At 31.4% G+C, this 18,103-nt stretch overlaps 1 protein-coding gene across 1 annotated transcript; it reads right to left on the bottom strand.

Annotated features, from left to right (window-relative positions):
- Positions 1 to 4,649: 4,649 nt before the first annotated feature.
- LOC144841377 (uncharacterized) lies at positions 4,650 to 7,328 on the bottom strand. Its single transcript, XM_078697696.1, has 6 exons — positions 7,268 to 7,328; positions 6,809 to 7,045; positions 6,351 to 6,581; positions 5,726 to 5,838; positions 5,178 to 5,273; positions 4,650 to 4,835 (listed from the first exon to the last, which is right to left on the bottom strand). The coding sequence occupies exons 1-6, from the start codon at positions 7,326 to 7,328 to the stop codon at positions 4,650 to 4,652; spliced, it is 924 nt and encodes a 307-aa protein (XP_078553822.1).
- Between the last annotated feature and the right edge of the window lie 10,775 nt (positions 7,329 to 18,103).

Genomic DNA, 18,103 nt, shown 5'->3' on the forward strand with positions numbered 1-18,103 from the left:
TTGCACAGATTCAATGCTATCGGTTTCTTTGTCAGTCCAAAAAATAGTTCTATATATTTGGTCAATAGCGACTCCATCTGGATCTGAAACATTACAATGAGGTTTCTTCTTAATTCACTCATTTTGGTGTAAGTTTTAAATTAACTTTCAATTAAATTCTCTCGACTCATTTTTGGTGTAGGTTTTAAATTAACTTTCAATTAAATTTACTCATTTTGGTGTAGGTTTTAAATTAACTTTTAATTAAATATGGTTTACTTACATATTATGTTTTCACTGACAACAACAGTTAAACTTTCTCCGCTGAGCTGTGTCTTTAGTATCTGTCCTTTATCAACGTCTGTTAAATAAATTTCTTGTAAAACTGGATCGTACTCGATTCCAGAAAATCCATATGTACTGTTGAAATAATAAGTTTGTAATTCAGACGTCCCGTTGGTTAACCGTCCTGCGTATATTGCCCCGTATTCACGATCCAATGTCAGTATGATGTCATTTTCACCAGCTGAAACTTAAAGTAAACTTGTAAACTGTAGAAATAGTACACAAACTGTAACTTAGCGGGTAAAACTTATTCGGCAAAGTATCGTTCCCTGCTTGTGAACTACAATAAGTACTAAACTAGAATTTACTCAGTAACGTTTCCTAGTTGTGAATTAAGTACTCTAAACTGTAACTAGAGTTAAAGTAATAAGTGGATAAGTATAAAGTAATAAGTGGATATGAACTAAATTATGGTCAATAACATTTTCTAAGGATTATTGTAAACTTACTAATTGAAGCAAAGTTCCATGGTTGTAAACCTAAGCACATTGATTCATCTGCTCCATCTATACAGTCAATGTTCTGATCACACGTAACATTATCTGTAATACATGGTATGGTACCCGGGACACACTGGAAGTCACTGCATGGTACTGGAAAAAGAAATGATATAAGCATTTTAAATTCAATCATTTAGTATTTTTGTAAATGGTACGCGTTTCTTTATATATTGGCCCATGATTGGCCAGTTCCAAGTCTTTCTCCTGGCGGAAGCAGTATATACAATTAGTATACGATGCATCTAAGTATAACACGCAAGGCTTCTTTAATTCATTCTAAAACACCACCCGAATTACTATAGTGTTGAAATGACATAAATTATTATTATTATTATACTCACCGATGATAGTGACATTAAAAATACACGAGCCAACTTCTGTATCTCCATCAGTAGCAGTATAGCGAACTTCAGTAGTTCCAATTAAAAATACACTTGGAGTCGCCAACGCAGGATTGTAAATTTCTTGAATGACAAGTTCTGACAATGGTGTAGTATCATCACTTACAGTTGGTGCCGTCCACGTGACCGTCGCCTGATTTGAATTAGGTTCTGTATTTTGTTCGATATCTGACGGGCAATTTGACCATACAGGAGGGGCTGAACAAAAAATGATGTTTATTTTGTTGTCATTGAAAACGTAGATACCGATAAGAAATATGGCTGAACGAATAAGAAGAAGCTTATAACTTTCCAACATTTGCAAAATTCAGAAACGTGTCATCAGCAATCAGATAAAAGCTGCTTCGTGATTCTGGATTTTGCAAATACACCTTATCAACTCAAACTAAAAGAGCTACATATTAACTGGCTTAAACTCTGTCTACACTATCAAACTTTATGTGAAAAAAATGTGATGTGCCGATATATGGACATGCTTTCATATCACTACCATATTTAAGCATATCACTACCATATTTGGGCACATCACACTTTTTTCAAACTAGTTTGATAGACAGAGCTATAAATAAACAATTTACACAACTAAAACACAGCACTTTTTATTATTTATAATACGCTGTCAGCAGCTATTCAGATGTTTGGATAATTTTAAAAACAAAGCATTAACGTAATTGAATACCGGTCGAAGTTTGTATAAATATATGCACCATTTTAAAAAGCTTCACACTAACGAGGGGAAACGTTTCCCGTACATGTTTGCACAATCGTCCGCCGCTAATAAAATATGAGATTTTATCTTTTGAAACGAGTTCAATATCTTACCTGTATACACATTACTTATAGTTAGGGTTAACATAATGTAATGTAACAAAGCCAGCATGTTTACGTTCATTTTCTTCCTGATGACAAACTAATTATTAAAGATAAAAGGCGCTCCAAAAATGATAAATAGGCCCTATGTTGTATAATGAGCTTCAAACCTATCTGACATTGAGAACAGGAAATAATATACAAATAGACATGGTTTGTGTCCTTGTAATCCGAGCATTGTAATTTCGTTGTTTATTTAATATTATATTGTACATATTTAATTTGCTTGAAAGTTACCAAATATTATATATATATATGCATGGATGATCACTTTGTACGATACAGTGTTTCCTGAATATTTGTACTCTCTCCATGCTCTCTCACGTATAAAGTGACAATGAGCACCGCTACAATTATTTAACTTTGATTAGTAGTCATTATAATGCAAGTAACTATTTTGATGAATAATTGTGAAATTGAATAAGGGGAAAAAAGATTAAAACGGGTTCAAATGGTCAAATAAACATGATCAGTAGTTAATGATATTGGCATGGGTCTTGATTCATGCATGCAGACAGTGATCTCTCCTTATACCCAGATTTTACTTGGAACTTTTCAAACAGTCTTTTAGCTTCAATGCTTCAATTTTGATTAATTCTCTTCCTTTTGATGCCCGTCTTGCTTCATCTTACTCTTCTTTCAAATTGTTGCTCAAGAACCATCTTCTCCTTGTTTAGTTACTTCCTATTTCCTGTCTTTTCTCTCTGAGATGGCCAATTTAATTTAATTCAATGTTTTAATTGATTTCCCTTTTGATTCTTATCATTCTGTGCATTATTTTATTTTGTTAAACTTTATAAATTCTATTAATTTTAATGTTTAATTGTTGCATGTTTATGTCTATGTTTAGGCCTATAGTTGACGCAAACGATTGTCAGAGCATTTGCCTTACTGTGGTATATACAACTATTGTTTATAACCCCCTCTTACAAATAATTGTCTTAGTCGAGTGTTGTAAGACGACTATATTGTTTTTATCTTCTTTATTGTACTAAAAAACGCACAAAGATATATTTTAACTTGTGAATCTTAATTTCACAATTGTATATACTGTACTCTGTATTTTGTTATTTTGGAGAGCTTGGCACATCGTTGTGATTGTAGACCTCAGTGCTGATGTCCTTTTATATATAATGTTCTAATAACTCACTATCTATTGTGCATCTTTCTAAAATACAACTACTGTTGTTGTTGCCATATGTACTGATTAATGGATGGACTGTATAATTTAAATGCATTTTTAAACAACTTAATGCTGATCGTCATCGAAGTACTCCATTATATCACACTTTCATAACATAATTTTTTTTTAAATGTTTGGTGCTATCACATTTGTATTTACGTTAATTTAACCTGCTTTTAGTGACGTCAGTTGGTTAAGAATACAATTATCAGTACAGTGTACAATTATTAATTTTTAATAAAACAGTAACAGTAACATTATAATTCTAACACAAATATCAACACAATAACATTGATAGTCTACAAATATACCGAAGCAAGTGAAATCTTTCCGGACTTCTGGCCTACATTTTAGACATGTAGGTGACAGGTAAAATCCAGTATACTGTAGGCTTACTACTGTTAAATCAGGCAGAGAGATACATCTCCCTGAATCAGTTAACCTTTTGCAAAGACAGAAGAAAGACAAAATGTATTTTGATTGAATTCCCGTGAAATAACAATGTTTACATGTCGTCAAACCTACTATTATAGCTAGTTAATATCTGTAAAGAGAAGTAAAATATAATATTCAGTTAACTACAATTAAATGACCATGCATTCAGTATTTTCTAATTAATTACCTAATTTCTAAAACATAATTGCAAGAAAATTACATCAATTATAGTTCTAATTTTCGTTTGTACTGTGCACCTGATGTAAGAATATGACGATCATGAATTAAATATGAAAAACAATCACATTCTCATTAATCAAAGTTCAATGATAATCCTCATCGTATTCCCTAATTGTTGGCCATCGAGCAAACAAACATTCGTCATTTTCGGATTTCAGTGACCCATCTATGACCCATGACCCATGACCTATCAGTGACCCATCTATCCAGGATAAACATGAAAATACATATTTGTCTCAGAATTGTGTAATACTCCCAAATTCAAATTTAAAACACCGGAATATAATCTGCTGAGTATTATGCTGCCTAAGCTGAAAACATGAATAAAATAGAAAGAAGAGATATACTGCAACAACGACGAAATGTAACTTTAAAACTGTACTTATGTAGAAAAGTTATAATATAAAACGTATGTCAAGTTACTGTTTACAACACAAGTTTCTCTTTGATTTTATTTTTTTGGACTTTGACACTTTCAAAACTTAAAGAAATTTATTCCCACTTCTTTCTTTTTCAGTCTGTTTTAATTTCATAAATTATTTGTAAATTGAAAGAAATGTTTTTTATTTTTATTTTGATTTGATTTAAAAAGTTATTAACTTGAATGAATGAATGAAAAAAGATTGCCCAAAACCTTAATGCTTTATGCTAAAAATAAAAACAATAGTACAATTATAATTCTTTACAGAATTGCGTTCATTTCTTTGTCGACTTAAGATTAATGTAAACCGTTTCCCTTTTCTTTGTTTCTTCAACCGTATCTTCTACAGTTATATATAAAGTGGCATTGACTAAGCCACCTGGCTGAATAGTTGTCATGTATTCATGTAATGATCTAGTCTCCGGCTCCATGTGCACCAGTGCAGCTGTGTGTGGCTGTGCCTTAAAAAAATGTGTTATAGAACATTTAGAACATAATTAAATCAAAGGTTCGAAAAAATGTCGAAAGAATCATAAAAATTATTATTTTAAAGAACGAGATAAGGAGGAAATTTAAATTTGTATGAGAAGAAAGACGGAATTTTCACCGATTGTGTGCCTCAATTGTTTTGAAGTGAACATTTGACAACAAAGTAAAACAATTGAGACGCTTGTACATTGCATCTAAATGAAAGTATTTATTGTGTAACCTTGGGTGGTGGAACGTGTATTCTGTATTCAGTAATTGAGTGGGCGAGGCGCAGTGGTTTAACCTGGCCGAGTGGAGTAAAGTTATAAACTTACATCAGGTTGTCTTGAACTTGAATTCGTAGATCTATTTTTGTCTATTTCACATGGCTCTATGGTTGTCGTGTCTTTAATCTCCACTTGCGGCGTTTGCTAAAACAAAAACGTTTTAGAACATTGTAATAAAATATTTGAAATAAAGGTTACAGTAAATAACGAGGTGTTAAGAGAAATAGAAAGAGTAGGATGTTTATTTTAAAAGGGTTACGTAATGTGAATAAGGTACCGTTTTTAATGTAAAGTAATAAAATGATTTAAATAAGTAGATCCTCGTTACCTACTCTGAGGATAACAAATTATTTGAAATACTTTTTTTCATGAATTTACAAATATATTTTCTTATTGTGAATTAAAAAAAGACAAAATGATGGTCTGTCAATTCAACACTGTTCGATTGACATGACGTATCAAATTTGAATAAAGTGGGATTGTACAGAAAGTGTTGTCAAACCCGACCTTGTACTCTGAATAGGCCTAGTCGATTTTGTTACGTAAAATCTAGTCTAGTCTACTTCTAGACAAATGATATGCAAATAGTGACAAACCTCCTTTGTAGATTTTTTGCATTTAAATGCAATTCCAGCAACAACCACCAACACTCCAATAATAAAAATAGCAAATAACCATACTAATACTATTGTTATCAAACTTGAAGAAGCTGTAAAAAGGAAATATGTGAAAGTTGCACAAGAGTTGTTGTGGTTTTCAGTTTTAATATTGTGGTACGTCTACAGTATCATAAATGTTTTATTATGCAATTACTCAGGTAGGCCTAAACCAGAACTTCACCATTTGATTGGTTAATTACAAACCATGTGCTGTGCAGTATTAGTTCTACTGAACGGAAAAGTGGTATTTAATGCGGATTATGTACTAGTAGACGTTCAGATTAAACGTTGTAGAGGATTTGTGAGGCCAGTGACTGTAGTAGACCTAGTTTGTGTCGTCTACAACTGTAGCATCATAGTTCTACTATATTTGTCTAAAATCGGACCACTGCTTTGTTAATGTCTTAGTCTCTCACATAGCCTTCTACAATAAGTTCATCAGCATTTTGAAGCGTCATTCTTTTTATTGTAAGTCGTCGTTATAACAGTAGTAGCACCACCAACTTTTTTGTAGACGGTATATGTATGTTGACACCGTTTACCTTGCCAGCGCAAACCCTACCTTTGACTGTGACAGTGAACGAACAGGTTGCCTGGTTACCAGACGAATCTGACGCCGTAAAAATCACAGTAGTTTCACCAGATTCAAAGATCGACCCAGAAGGAATATTAAAACTTTCAGAAGTTACACCAACGTTGTCAGTTGACGCTGCTGTATATGTCATCGTAGAACTGTCATCATTTGAGTTGGCGACGATGTTACTCGGGCAACTTACTATAGGATCTTCAGTGTCTTGAAATATAAAAATTTCATACTGTAATGACAAATACTATTACAAGTATTATAATTAAACGAAATTTGAATTCAATGTCCAGATACAAATAAAATAAGAAACACTACAATCTGCATATATGTATAGGCATAAGTAATCACAATTCAAAGAATTGCACCGTCAATAAAATACAAGATATATAGATATCGAAATAAACTAATATAATACTTCGAAGCTCACATCTTACCAATAATTGTTACTGTGAATTCACATAAAGCTATGTTTCCTGGACGGTATGTGAAATTATATGTAACTGTAGTGTTACCAAGATAAAATGTTGAGCCAATTGTGTGTGACTGAGCGACAGAAACACTTTCTGAGTTATCGATTGCTGTTGGTTCTGTCCAGTAGGTAACTCGATCTGGTTCGCCGTCATCTGTTGGTAATGTGAAATCCACCGGACAACCATTCACAACCTCATAATCTGCTTCATTTTTTAATAATTCAGAAAATAATAATTATAATACTCTAATTAAATTGAAAATTCCATCATCATTACAGAGACGGCGGGAGACATTTTTTATACAACTAAAAATACGGAACTTTCGCCAATGAGCTATGCTAGATTCGAATATTTTTTTTGAAGCAGAAACAGGACCTATACACGGGTAAAGAAATTATGGGTAAATGACTACAGAATACCAACCTGAATACACATTGCCAATAGCTAGACTTGAAATAATAACGTAATGTAACAGATTCACCATGATTTATAGTTGTCGTCTGATATATTCGTTCTAGTAGTACACTAGGCCAATGTAATTTAGACAGCACTGTATATATTTCCGCTTAACAGGATATAATATAAAACATTATGATGTCCTATTGATGGTATTGTCATTTTATGTTTTGATTTACGTTGAATTAAATCAACGGTGCAATGATAATTAACTCACAATAATTTAAAGAAACATGGTTTATTTATGAAGTGACACACACGCAACCTTAAAGTCTCAATATTGATGGATATTATCTGATAAGTACGTGCAAGTAACTTTGTTTGTGAACTTGAGTAATAACTCATTTCTATTAATCTGTTAAATCTAGTAATACACCAAACATGATTAAGGTGATAACTTGGGTGGAATTGACGATGTTAAGGATGCAACAATAAAACATATACATTATCCTTTTGATGTAATTTGTTTATATTTCATTTACGTTAAATTCATTCATTGTACAGATTCAAGTTGCTTACAAATCTTATTGCATGGTCGATAACTTCGTTCATAAATGTACTGTTTTGTCGATTATTAGGTCCAAGTGATAACCTATGATTCTGTATCCCAGACTATGTACACGGTCGTCGCTGAAAAAAATCAATCTGAATATAGGTCCTAGTCATCGCAAAGTGAATGCCCCTAATGATGGTTAGAGATATATATCCGAATTCCTGATAAGACCCATGCAGACTATTATTCATTTGAAAAGAAATGTTGCTAAAATATTGAACTTTAGATACTCACACTGATTATTTCATTGAAATGGCGTTCTCCACAATATTAGGAGTCAACTTTTGTCATAGTGATTCTGCAGCTGTCATGAGATAGATTCTAACTGACTATCGCAAGTCATCAGAAACGAGTCTAACTATAGTATAAGTACTTTTAAGTTATCTTTCAGAGTCAGACAATATACTATTTAGTACAGCAAACTCCTTTCTTGATGAAATGCGTCTGTTCTATCTCATGGCAACTGCAGAATTGGGTGGCATCAATTACAGCAACAATTGTTTTGGACCATCTCTAATAGTTATGACTTTCTTGAAAGTAGTAGGATACATGGCCTTTTTTCAAAAGCGTTAGGTTACGAGAATTGGATGACGAGTAAGCCCTACAACTCAAACTGAACTAAACTAAGATCTTTTTTTTTTACAACAAATACGTAAATTGAAGTAGATTCCTTAAGAAAGCACTATATAAAAATAATATTGAAATATTCAATGTAATCTCATAATAACATTATAATTGGAAATATGCCATCTTTGTTCCCTATTGTCAATCGACCATGCATTTATTTTCTTTATTATTGAGGCATGTTAGTTAACATAATAACATAACATAATAATAGTTCATTCTTATATAGCGCGTAGAGGCAAGCGTTTCAACTTTGACTGTAAACTAGATTTCAACTCGTAATAATATTATACGTATGAAACGACATATGTGTTAAAATAGTAATTTTATTACTAAAATTAAATAGAATCGCCGCCTAGATCCTAGTATGGCAAGCCTCAGCTGTCTGAAGTATTCAAAATATTATATTATTATATCATTTTTTTATTATATTATATATTGTATTGTAATGAATTATACGTTTTGCATTATATTACTTGGTTTTAGCATTATATTATATCTATTTCTAATATATTATGTGAAAAATGTAACAAATTATTGACTTTTTGTATTATATTATTCGGTTTTGGCATTATATTATGAACATTTACTATTATATTATTAATAAAATACATTATATTATAATATAATTGTATTATATTAAACGCATTTACCTTACTTTATAACATACAACATTATTATATTATACGGATTCGTTAGTTATATTATTATTTTGTATGATGTTTATTATACGTCACGACTTATTTCAGTTCTTCTAACTCTTTCTCTCCCTCCCCCTGCTCACTAACAATCAGCGGCAGAATCTGAATTGTGTGACTGTTGAAGAATAACTAATTATCTTTACTACGTACTAGGCCTAGGCCTACTAGGGGATCTAGCCTAGACGTAGCTAGTTAGACAAGTGACCAAGGACCACCGGACAGCTACAACTAATACTACAATACAATAATACTACTACAATAACTAATACTGCTACTACCTAGGCCTAGCTAGTAGAGTACTAGGTAGCTACTACTAGGCTCTAGGGCGTATGTATGATGTTAACTACTAGGCCTAGGCCTACTAGTACTAGGCTAGGCCTAGACTTAAGTTGTAGTAGGCTAGGGCCGGGCCTGCTGCCTTAGGCTAGGCTACTACTACTACTAGGCAGTCAGCCCATGATGGGTACGAGTAAGCCAACATTTTGGATAAGTAAACCAAAATTTGGGTACGAGCGAGTTGGCATGGGTACGGGTTGACCTGTATCCTTCTAGCTAATTGTACTAGGCCTAGGCCTCAAGTAAGTCTACGCTACCCAGTCCGGCTACAATATGGTTTATTTTGTTTTATAGCTGTATTGATAGCTGGGTTCAAATCTGGGTTGGGATGGCTTTTTCTCATTCAAAAACAGATTTCCTTATCATAATAAAATAATATATGAATTTATTTGTAATATTGTAATGTATACATAATATAAGTAATTGCCATTGCATTTATTATTATTTATTATATATTATACGGTTATCCCTTAATTATACTATAGTATAATTTCCTTGTTATATTTTACAATATTTTCTTCATAATTCTACAATTTTGTCTTTCACAGCACAAATTTATCATACTGAATCATCACACACCAAGTCTCATAAATTTCTACTGTATTTGTCCAAGCTACTCCAGCTACATGGTATTGCCTTGAGGCTAAACTACACGGTATACTGGCACTACCATTATTCCTGGCTCGTCAACCTGGACCACATAAGCACAGTTTCAGTTTCAGTTTATTTACCATTTCAATTTCTGAACATAAGAGATGAACAATGAATAACCGTAAGAGCGAAGCTCGTTTACCGGTCACCCGTTAGTGCAGTAACATTACGGACAACATAAAGACAGGACAAAGGTGCAATACATGTGAACACTTGTGTTTGCAACCCCTTGGATAAAATAATATATTTATATAAAGGAGAAAGTTAGATATTATAATATTTCTTTTCGATCATACAATGATAATTTTAAAATTAATTAAATCCTAAGAAGTCATACTACTGATTCAAAATAGTGACTGACTTACACCCTGTGGTCAAGACTTGCTCTTATGCTTATTTCCTCCAATATACAGAGTACACAGGACTATTTTTATTCATAACTGTTGAATTGCATCCCAATACACAGTACCTATTGGTATTACAGTATAACTAAAAATACAAAGGCAACTAACACAGATAGTTCCATATATACAGTACTCTCTTATAAATAGATGTATCTCTCCAATCTACTCCCAACTACCTAATCTAATAATAGTACTATTAGCATACTACTATACACTTTGTAGACAAGAAGTAAGTTGTATACACCTAGAGGACTTATGGTAGTACAGTCGAACGCCCTCTCACTGGCCCGGTCAACATAATCTATACCTAGATTATTGCAGTAATTAAAGTACATTATTACAGAGATTTTTTGTTGTTGCAGAAATCAAAGTTATGTGTATAGAAAGCAGTACTCGTATTAAAAACTAAGCAGGTTGTACTCTTGAACGCAAACTGGCAGGATATTTTGAATATTTTTTATTGTTGAAATGAATGGAATCCTAACTTCATTTTCTACGAACTGGAGACGAAGACATATTATGACCCTTTTATTTAAATTTATTTGAATAGACCATGTAAATTCATTAAAGGCTACATGATTGTTTTATATTTTAATATTATTATGTGTATAATGAGGACTAAGAATCTGATATTCACTTGCATTCTCATCTTTTTAAAATTTTATTTATAATGCTAGTAATGAGTTTAAAATTTAATTATATTGACTAGTTTTGATAATAATTATGTCCTTATAAATTCATTTACATTTCTTTTGTGTAATATAGTTCATATATTATGTATTAAATAAATTGGTAAGGCCCTGTACTGTTATTATTTAAGGAAAGTTTATATACACTTATTTTATGCCTACCAATATTAGTATAATTGTTTATATAAATATTTTGTCTAATTGCCTTGATTTTTTGTATAGGCCAATGGCATCAATGTTTTTCTCAAAGCAAATTAGCCTAATAATGCCACATTTAGACACATGATTCATTGATTTCTGATATTCTGTACTTGTGTATGCATTACTAAAATAACCTAGTAGTTAATATATTTCATTTGTAATGTATGTATAAACATTCATTTTTTTTTCACATTTTTAAATTTAAACATTATTACAATACCTACCTTTCTGATATTGTTACTATTGTATGATATTTTTTGAGGCAGATTGTTTTCAATAAAAAAAAATTTTAACAAACAATTATTTTGACTTATACTGTACTATGTTAGTTCAGGAGATGAAGTGTGTGTAGGCAGAATCTGGTGTGAGGTGTATATTTGTCACTTTAAGACCTAAATTAGATGTTTTCTGAAGAAAAGAAGTAAAAGGATACGCTTTTAAACAACTCCAAGAAGATTCACACAAAAATAATTCCTTTCCAATAAAATAGTATAACAGTGTATATTACAGTACATTGAATAAACTCGAGCGGAAAAATAACGCACATAAAAAAACATTCATTTTCTTGTCGAAAGGTGCCCTCTCTAGTTTTCTATTAATTTATTAATAATTATTATTAATTAATGAGTAATATGAACATATTTTTAACATTCAATGCTGGAAACTGGTTCTACTCCTAACAAAGTTTCATACCTCCAAATTTCATCAACGTATTCAAAGCACTTAAATAAATATCATTTAACATTACAAATCCAGGTTTTGATAGAATTTTGCTTAAAAACATATACAAAAAACATCGATAAAAAATACTTTTCGTATTCAAAAACATTTGATACTTGGTATAAATGTTCAATATAGGTTGCTCCATCCATATTGCAAAAAAAAAATAACTATCAAGCCATATCACTGATTTTTTAAATTTACGTTTTTACAAAATGTACACTTATGAAAGACTATACAATTCCAACTCATTTTTTTCAAGCTAATAACTATTTTGAAAAAACAACCAACAAAAAACGTTCATGAATGCAATTTTGTTTCTGTGAATAGAGCAACCTATAGTGAACATTTATACCAAGTATCATCTGTTTTTGAATACGAAAAGTATTTTTTATCGATGTTTTTTGTATATGTTTTTAAGCAAAATTCTATCCAAAACCCGAATTTGTTATGTTAAATGTGATATTTAATATTGAAGTGCTTTGAATACGTTGATGAAATTTGGAGGTATGAAACTTTGTTAGGAGTAGAACCAGTTTCCAGCATTGAATGTTAAAAATATGTTCATATTACTCATTAATTAATAATAATTATTAATAAATTAATAGAAAACTATAGAGGGCACTTTTCGACAAGAATATGAGTGTTTTTTTATGTGCGTTATTTTTCCGCTCGAGTTTATTCAATGTACTGTAATATACACTGTTATACTATTTTATTGGAAAGCAATTATTTTTGTGTGAATCTTCTTGGAATTGTTTGAAAGCGTATCCTCTTACTTCTTTTCTTCAGAAAACATCTAATTTAGGTCTTAAAGTGACAAATATACACCTCACACCACCAACCTCCAACACACCAGATGCCCACACACATTTCATATCCTGAACTAACATAGTACAGTATAAGTCAAATTAATTGTTTTAATTTTTTTTTATTGCTGCCTCAAAATATATTATACAATAGTAACAATATCAGAAAGGTAGGTATTGTAATAATTTTTAAATTTAAAAATGTGAAAAAAAACTTAATGTTTATACATACATTACAAATGAAATATATTAACTACTTGGTTATTTTAGTAATGCATACTCAAGTACAGAATATCAGAAATCAATGAATCATGTGTTTAAATGTGGCATTATTAGGCTAATTTGCGTTGAGAAAAACATTGATGCCATTGGCCTATACAAAAAATCAAGGCAATTAGACAAAATATTTACAACAATTAATACTAAGTAGGCATAAAATAAGTGTATATAAACTTTCCTTAAATAATAACAGTATAGGGCCTTACCAATTTATTCAATACATAATATATGAACTATATTACACAAAAGAAATAATGATTATCAAAACTAGTCAATATAATTAAATTTTAAACTCATTACCAGCATTATAAATAAAATTTTTAAAAGATGAGAATGCAAGTGAATATCAGATTCTTAGTCCTCATTATACACAATGATTTTCTACTATCACATATTAAAATATAAAACAAACATATAGCCTTTAATGAATTTACATGAAGGTCTATTCAAATAAATTTAAATAAAAGGGTCATAATATGTCTTCGTCTCCAGTTGTTGCAAAGAAGTAGGATTCCATTCATTTCAACAATAAAAAATATTCAAAATATCCTGCCAGTTTGCGTTCAAGAGTACAACCTGCTTAGTTTTTAATACGAGTACTGCTTTCTATACACATAACTTTGATTTCTGCAAAAAAAAAAAAAAAAATCTCTGTAATAATGTACTTTAATTACTGTAATAATCTAGGTATAGATTATGTTGACCGGGCCAGTGAGAGGGCGTTCGACTGTACTACCATAAGTCCTCTAGGTGTATACAACTTACTTTTTGTCTACAAAGTGTATAGTAGTATGCTAATAGTACTATTATTAGATTAGGTAGATTGGAGAGATACATCTATTTATAAGAGAGTACTGTATATATGGAACTATCTGTGTTAGCCGCCTTTGTATTTTTAGATATAATACCAATAGGTACTATGTATTGTATGATAAAAAAGAAATATTATAATATCTATCTTTCTCCTTTATATAAATATATTATTTTATCCAAGGGGTTGCAAACACAAGTGTTCACATGTCTTGTTATGTATTGCACCTTTGTCCTGTCTTTATGTTGTCCATAATGTCACTGCACTAACGGGTGACCGGTAAACGAGCTTCGCTCTTATGGTTATCCATCCATATAAGTTGTTCATCTCTTATGTTCAGAAATTGAAATGGTAAATAAACTGAAACTGTGCTTATGTGGTCCAGGTTGACGAGCCAGGAATGACGGTAGTGCCAGTATACCGTGTAGTTTAGCCTCAAGGCAATACCATGTAGCTGGAGTAGCTTGGACAAATACAGTATGATAAATTTGTGCTGTGAAAGACAAAATTGTAGAATTATAAAGAAAATATTGTAAAATATAACAAGGAAATTATACTATAGTATAATTAAGGGGTAACCGTATAATATATAATTAATAATAATAAATGCAATGGCAATTAGGGCCTAGGTACTATTACAAATAAATTCATATATTATTTTATTATGATAAGGAACTCTGTTTTAGAATGAGAAAAAGCCGTCCCAACCCAGATTTGAACCCAGCTATCAATAAAGCTATAAAACAAAATAGACCATATTGTAGCCGGACTGGGTAGCGTAGACTTACTTGAGGCCTAGGCCTAGTACGATTAGCTAGAAAGAAGGATACAGGTCAACCCGTACCCATGCCAACTCGCTCGTACCCAAATTTTGGTTTACTTATATCCAAAATTTTGGCTTACTCGTAACCATCATGGGCTGGCTGCCTAGTAGTAGTAGTAGTAGTAGTAGCCTAGCCTAGCCTAAGGCAGCAGGCCCCGCCCTAGCCTACTACAACTTAAGTCTAGGCCTAGCCTAGGCTAGTACTAGTAGGTAGTTAACATCATACATACGCCCTAACCCCCCTAGAGCCTAGTAGTAGCTAACCTACCTAGTACTCTACTAGCTAGGCCTAAGTATTAGCAGTAGTAGTTATTGCATTAGTAGTATTATTGTATTGTAGTATTAGTTGTAGCTGTCCGGTGGTCCTTGGTCACTTGTCTAACTAGCTACGTCTAGGCTAGATCCCCTAGTAGGCCTAGGCTAGGCCTAGTACGTAGTATAGTTATTCTTCAACAGTCACACAATTCAGATTCTGCCGCTGATTGCTAGTGAACAGGGGGAGGGAGAGAAAGAGTTAGAAGAACTGAAATGAGCCGTGACGTATAATAAACATCATACAAAATAATAATATAACTAACGAATCCATATAATATAATAATGTTGTATGTTATAAAGTAAGGTAAATGGGTTTAATATAATACAATTATATTATAATATAATGTATTTTATTAATAATATAATAGTAAATGTTCATAATATAATGCTAAAACCGAATAATATAATACAAAAAGTCAATACTTTGTTACATTTTTCACATAATATATTAGAAATAGATATAATATAATGCTAAAACCAAGTAATATAATGCAAAACGTATAATTCATTACAATACAATATATAATATAATAAAAAAATGATATAATAATATAATATTTTGAATACTTCAGACAGCTGAGGCTTGCCATATCCTAGACTATATTTACAGCAACAATATCAATTCTAAAACTATTTTATTTTTTAAATATCATTGCTAACATAAATAATTTACATTAACGTAAATTAATTTAATCTTTAGTTTAGTTGGTTAGGTTATAAATCAGTTATGTAAGAATAATGTTTGACAATCGTGAAATTCGTGTGAAAATCAAAAACTCAATAAATAACACAAACTGTATTGAGTATCATTATCGTATATACTGATCCAGCCCTGTAAACTGACTAAAACTTATAAACACTAGTTTGTTGTTAATAAAATCATACCAAAGTTGATGTGATGGAACACTGAATTTCCTTTCAATATTTGACTACCACGAGAAAACAAAAACTCTTCAATTTTGAACTTCAGTGACAGGATAAGTCTAAAATACATATTCGCGTCTACAGGTTGTAAAATGTAGAGATATAAGAGATAAAACAACAACACGTACCAAACAATAATAAAACACTCATAAATTTAAAATAAAAATTATAGTAAATCAAGTTAGTATTTAAATGATTACTCAAAATCTTAATATATATCGAAAACAAATGGTGAAAAGTTTGAGATTTGAGAACTAAATTTTGTTACAGTATTTGCTTCTTTCTTTTTCGAGCTAGCATTAATTTAAACCGTTTCTTTTTCTTTTGATCCTTCACTCGTGTCTGCTATGGTTGCATACATATACATTCACTAATAACATAATAATATCAATTATAATTATAATTTTAGTTTAGTTATATAAACCTTTTGTAAGAATAAGTTTGATGATCATTAATTTTGTGTTAAAAAGCTTAAATGAGAATCATCGTAGAAGCATAATTATGATCAAACAACCCAAAACTATTTTTTCCCTCCTCGATTAAAGCAAAACATTTCAAATGTTGGACAGCGACACATCTAACTTGAATTAAACTACGTACTCCCATTTTCAATTTAAATCACCGGACTATAGCATCCTATGGTAGGCCTACATGATTTCTATGACACTGCTGTTAAAAACTTCTATAATATTATCAGACTACCTTTCATAACTCTAGCTTTTATTTCTTTTTGGACCTAACATTAATGTACATCGTTTCCTTGTCTTTTGTTTCTTCAACTGTATCTTCTATAGTCTCATATGTATGTTGTGTGATATTTTCTATTCCCAGTGGTTCTATAGTTGCCATGTATTCATGTAATTCTCCAGTTTCCACATGGTCCTGTTGCTAAAATAATTGTAGCGTTTTGGAACGTTTATTAAGCAATAGTATATGCGTGTGTGGGATGTTACACTTAAAAGAAAGGCACGGTAATGGGTACAACCGGATTGAAGAAGCCTAAGGGATGGATCCCGAATTTTAAATGGATAAGTCACACAGTAAATCAATAAATGACAGGAGAATTGTATATAAAAAATTATTTACACAATGATGGGGCGATTTATTTCAGTAAATAAGTGTTGAGAAGAGGGTACAGTTTTTGAGCCAACTTACATTATTCCTTTGACTTGAATCAGTAAATCCGTTTTCAACCGGTGTATTCTGTGTGAACAGTTAATTTACAAAAATTAATAAAAAAGGTATTGATATGACATGTTCCTTCATACGTTTGTTGATGGACTACATAGTTTAACATTTTGCGCCAGGTAAAATAAGAGGATTTTACTGTATTAATGCTGAACGATACAATGGACACACTGCGGTAAGTATGCGAGCGTTAAAAACTGACGGTGCATTGCAACGCAAACCTTAAAATATCTGACAAACCTTTATGGACCGTTTGTATTTAAATGCGACCCCAGCTGCAACCAACAGTCCAATAACAATGCCGGCAAAGAACAATCCTATTGCAATCTCTATCAAACTTGATGAAGCTGTAAAACACGACAATTTATAATGACAGGACAACACATTTCTCTATAGATGACGGAATCAATTTCCAGCGGAATAAAAAAAGTATAGCTTAGCCTATATTTTGTTATTTGTTTAAGAATATTTTGTTGAATTACGTAGAGTACCTTTATTGCTTTCACAATCATCACCTTCAAAGTCACTCGAACATTGGCATTCTTCTACGCCATTGTTTAACATGCACGTTCCGCCATTACTACATAGCATAGTACATAATATTGGCCCTATGATGAAGAGATATAATTTTGGTAATATGTAGGCAATGACTAGAATTATTGCTTTACTTGATTGTCATACTATTTATAAAGCATATATTATAATGCATTGTGATTTTTGGAAATATTACCCCTATTGCTTTCACAAAGTAACTCGTACACTGACACTCTTCTAC

Source organism: Antedon bifida, chromosome 4, assembly GCF_963402885.1.
Source record: "Antedon bifida chromosome 4, ecAntBifi1.1, whole genome shotgun sequence".
Taxonomy (NCBI): domain Eukaryota; kingdom Metazoa; phylum Echinodermata; class Crinoidea; order Comatulida; family Antedonidae; genus Antedon; species Antedon bifida.

Coding starts and splice junctions, on each gene's coding strand:
- LOC144841377 (XM_078697696.1), bottom strand. CDS start 7,328: ATGGTGAATCTGTTACATTACGTTATTATTTCAAGTCTAGCTATTGGC. Junction 7,046..7,267: donor TATTGGCAATGTGTATTCAG/GTTGGTATTCTG, acceptor AAAATGAAGCAG/ATTATGAGGTTGTGAATGGT. Junction 5,274..5,725: donor GCAAAAAATCTACAAAGGAG/GTTTGTCACTAT, acceptor TTTTTGTTTTAG/CAAACGCCGCAAGTGGAGAT.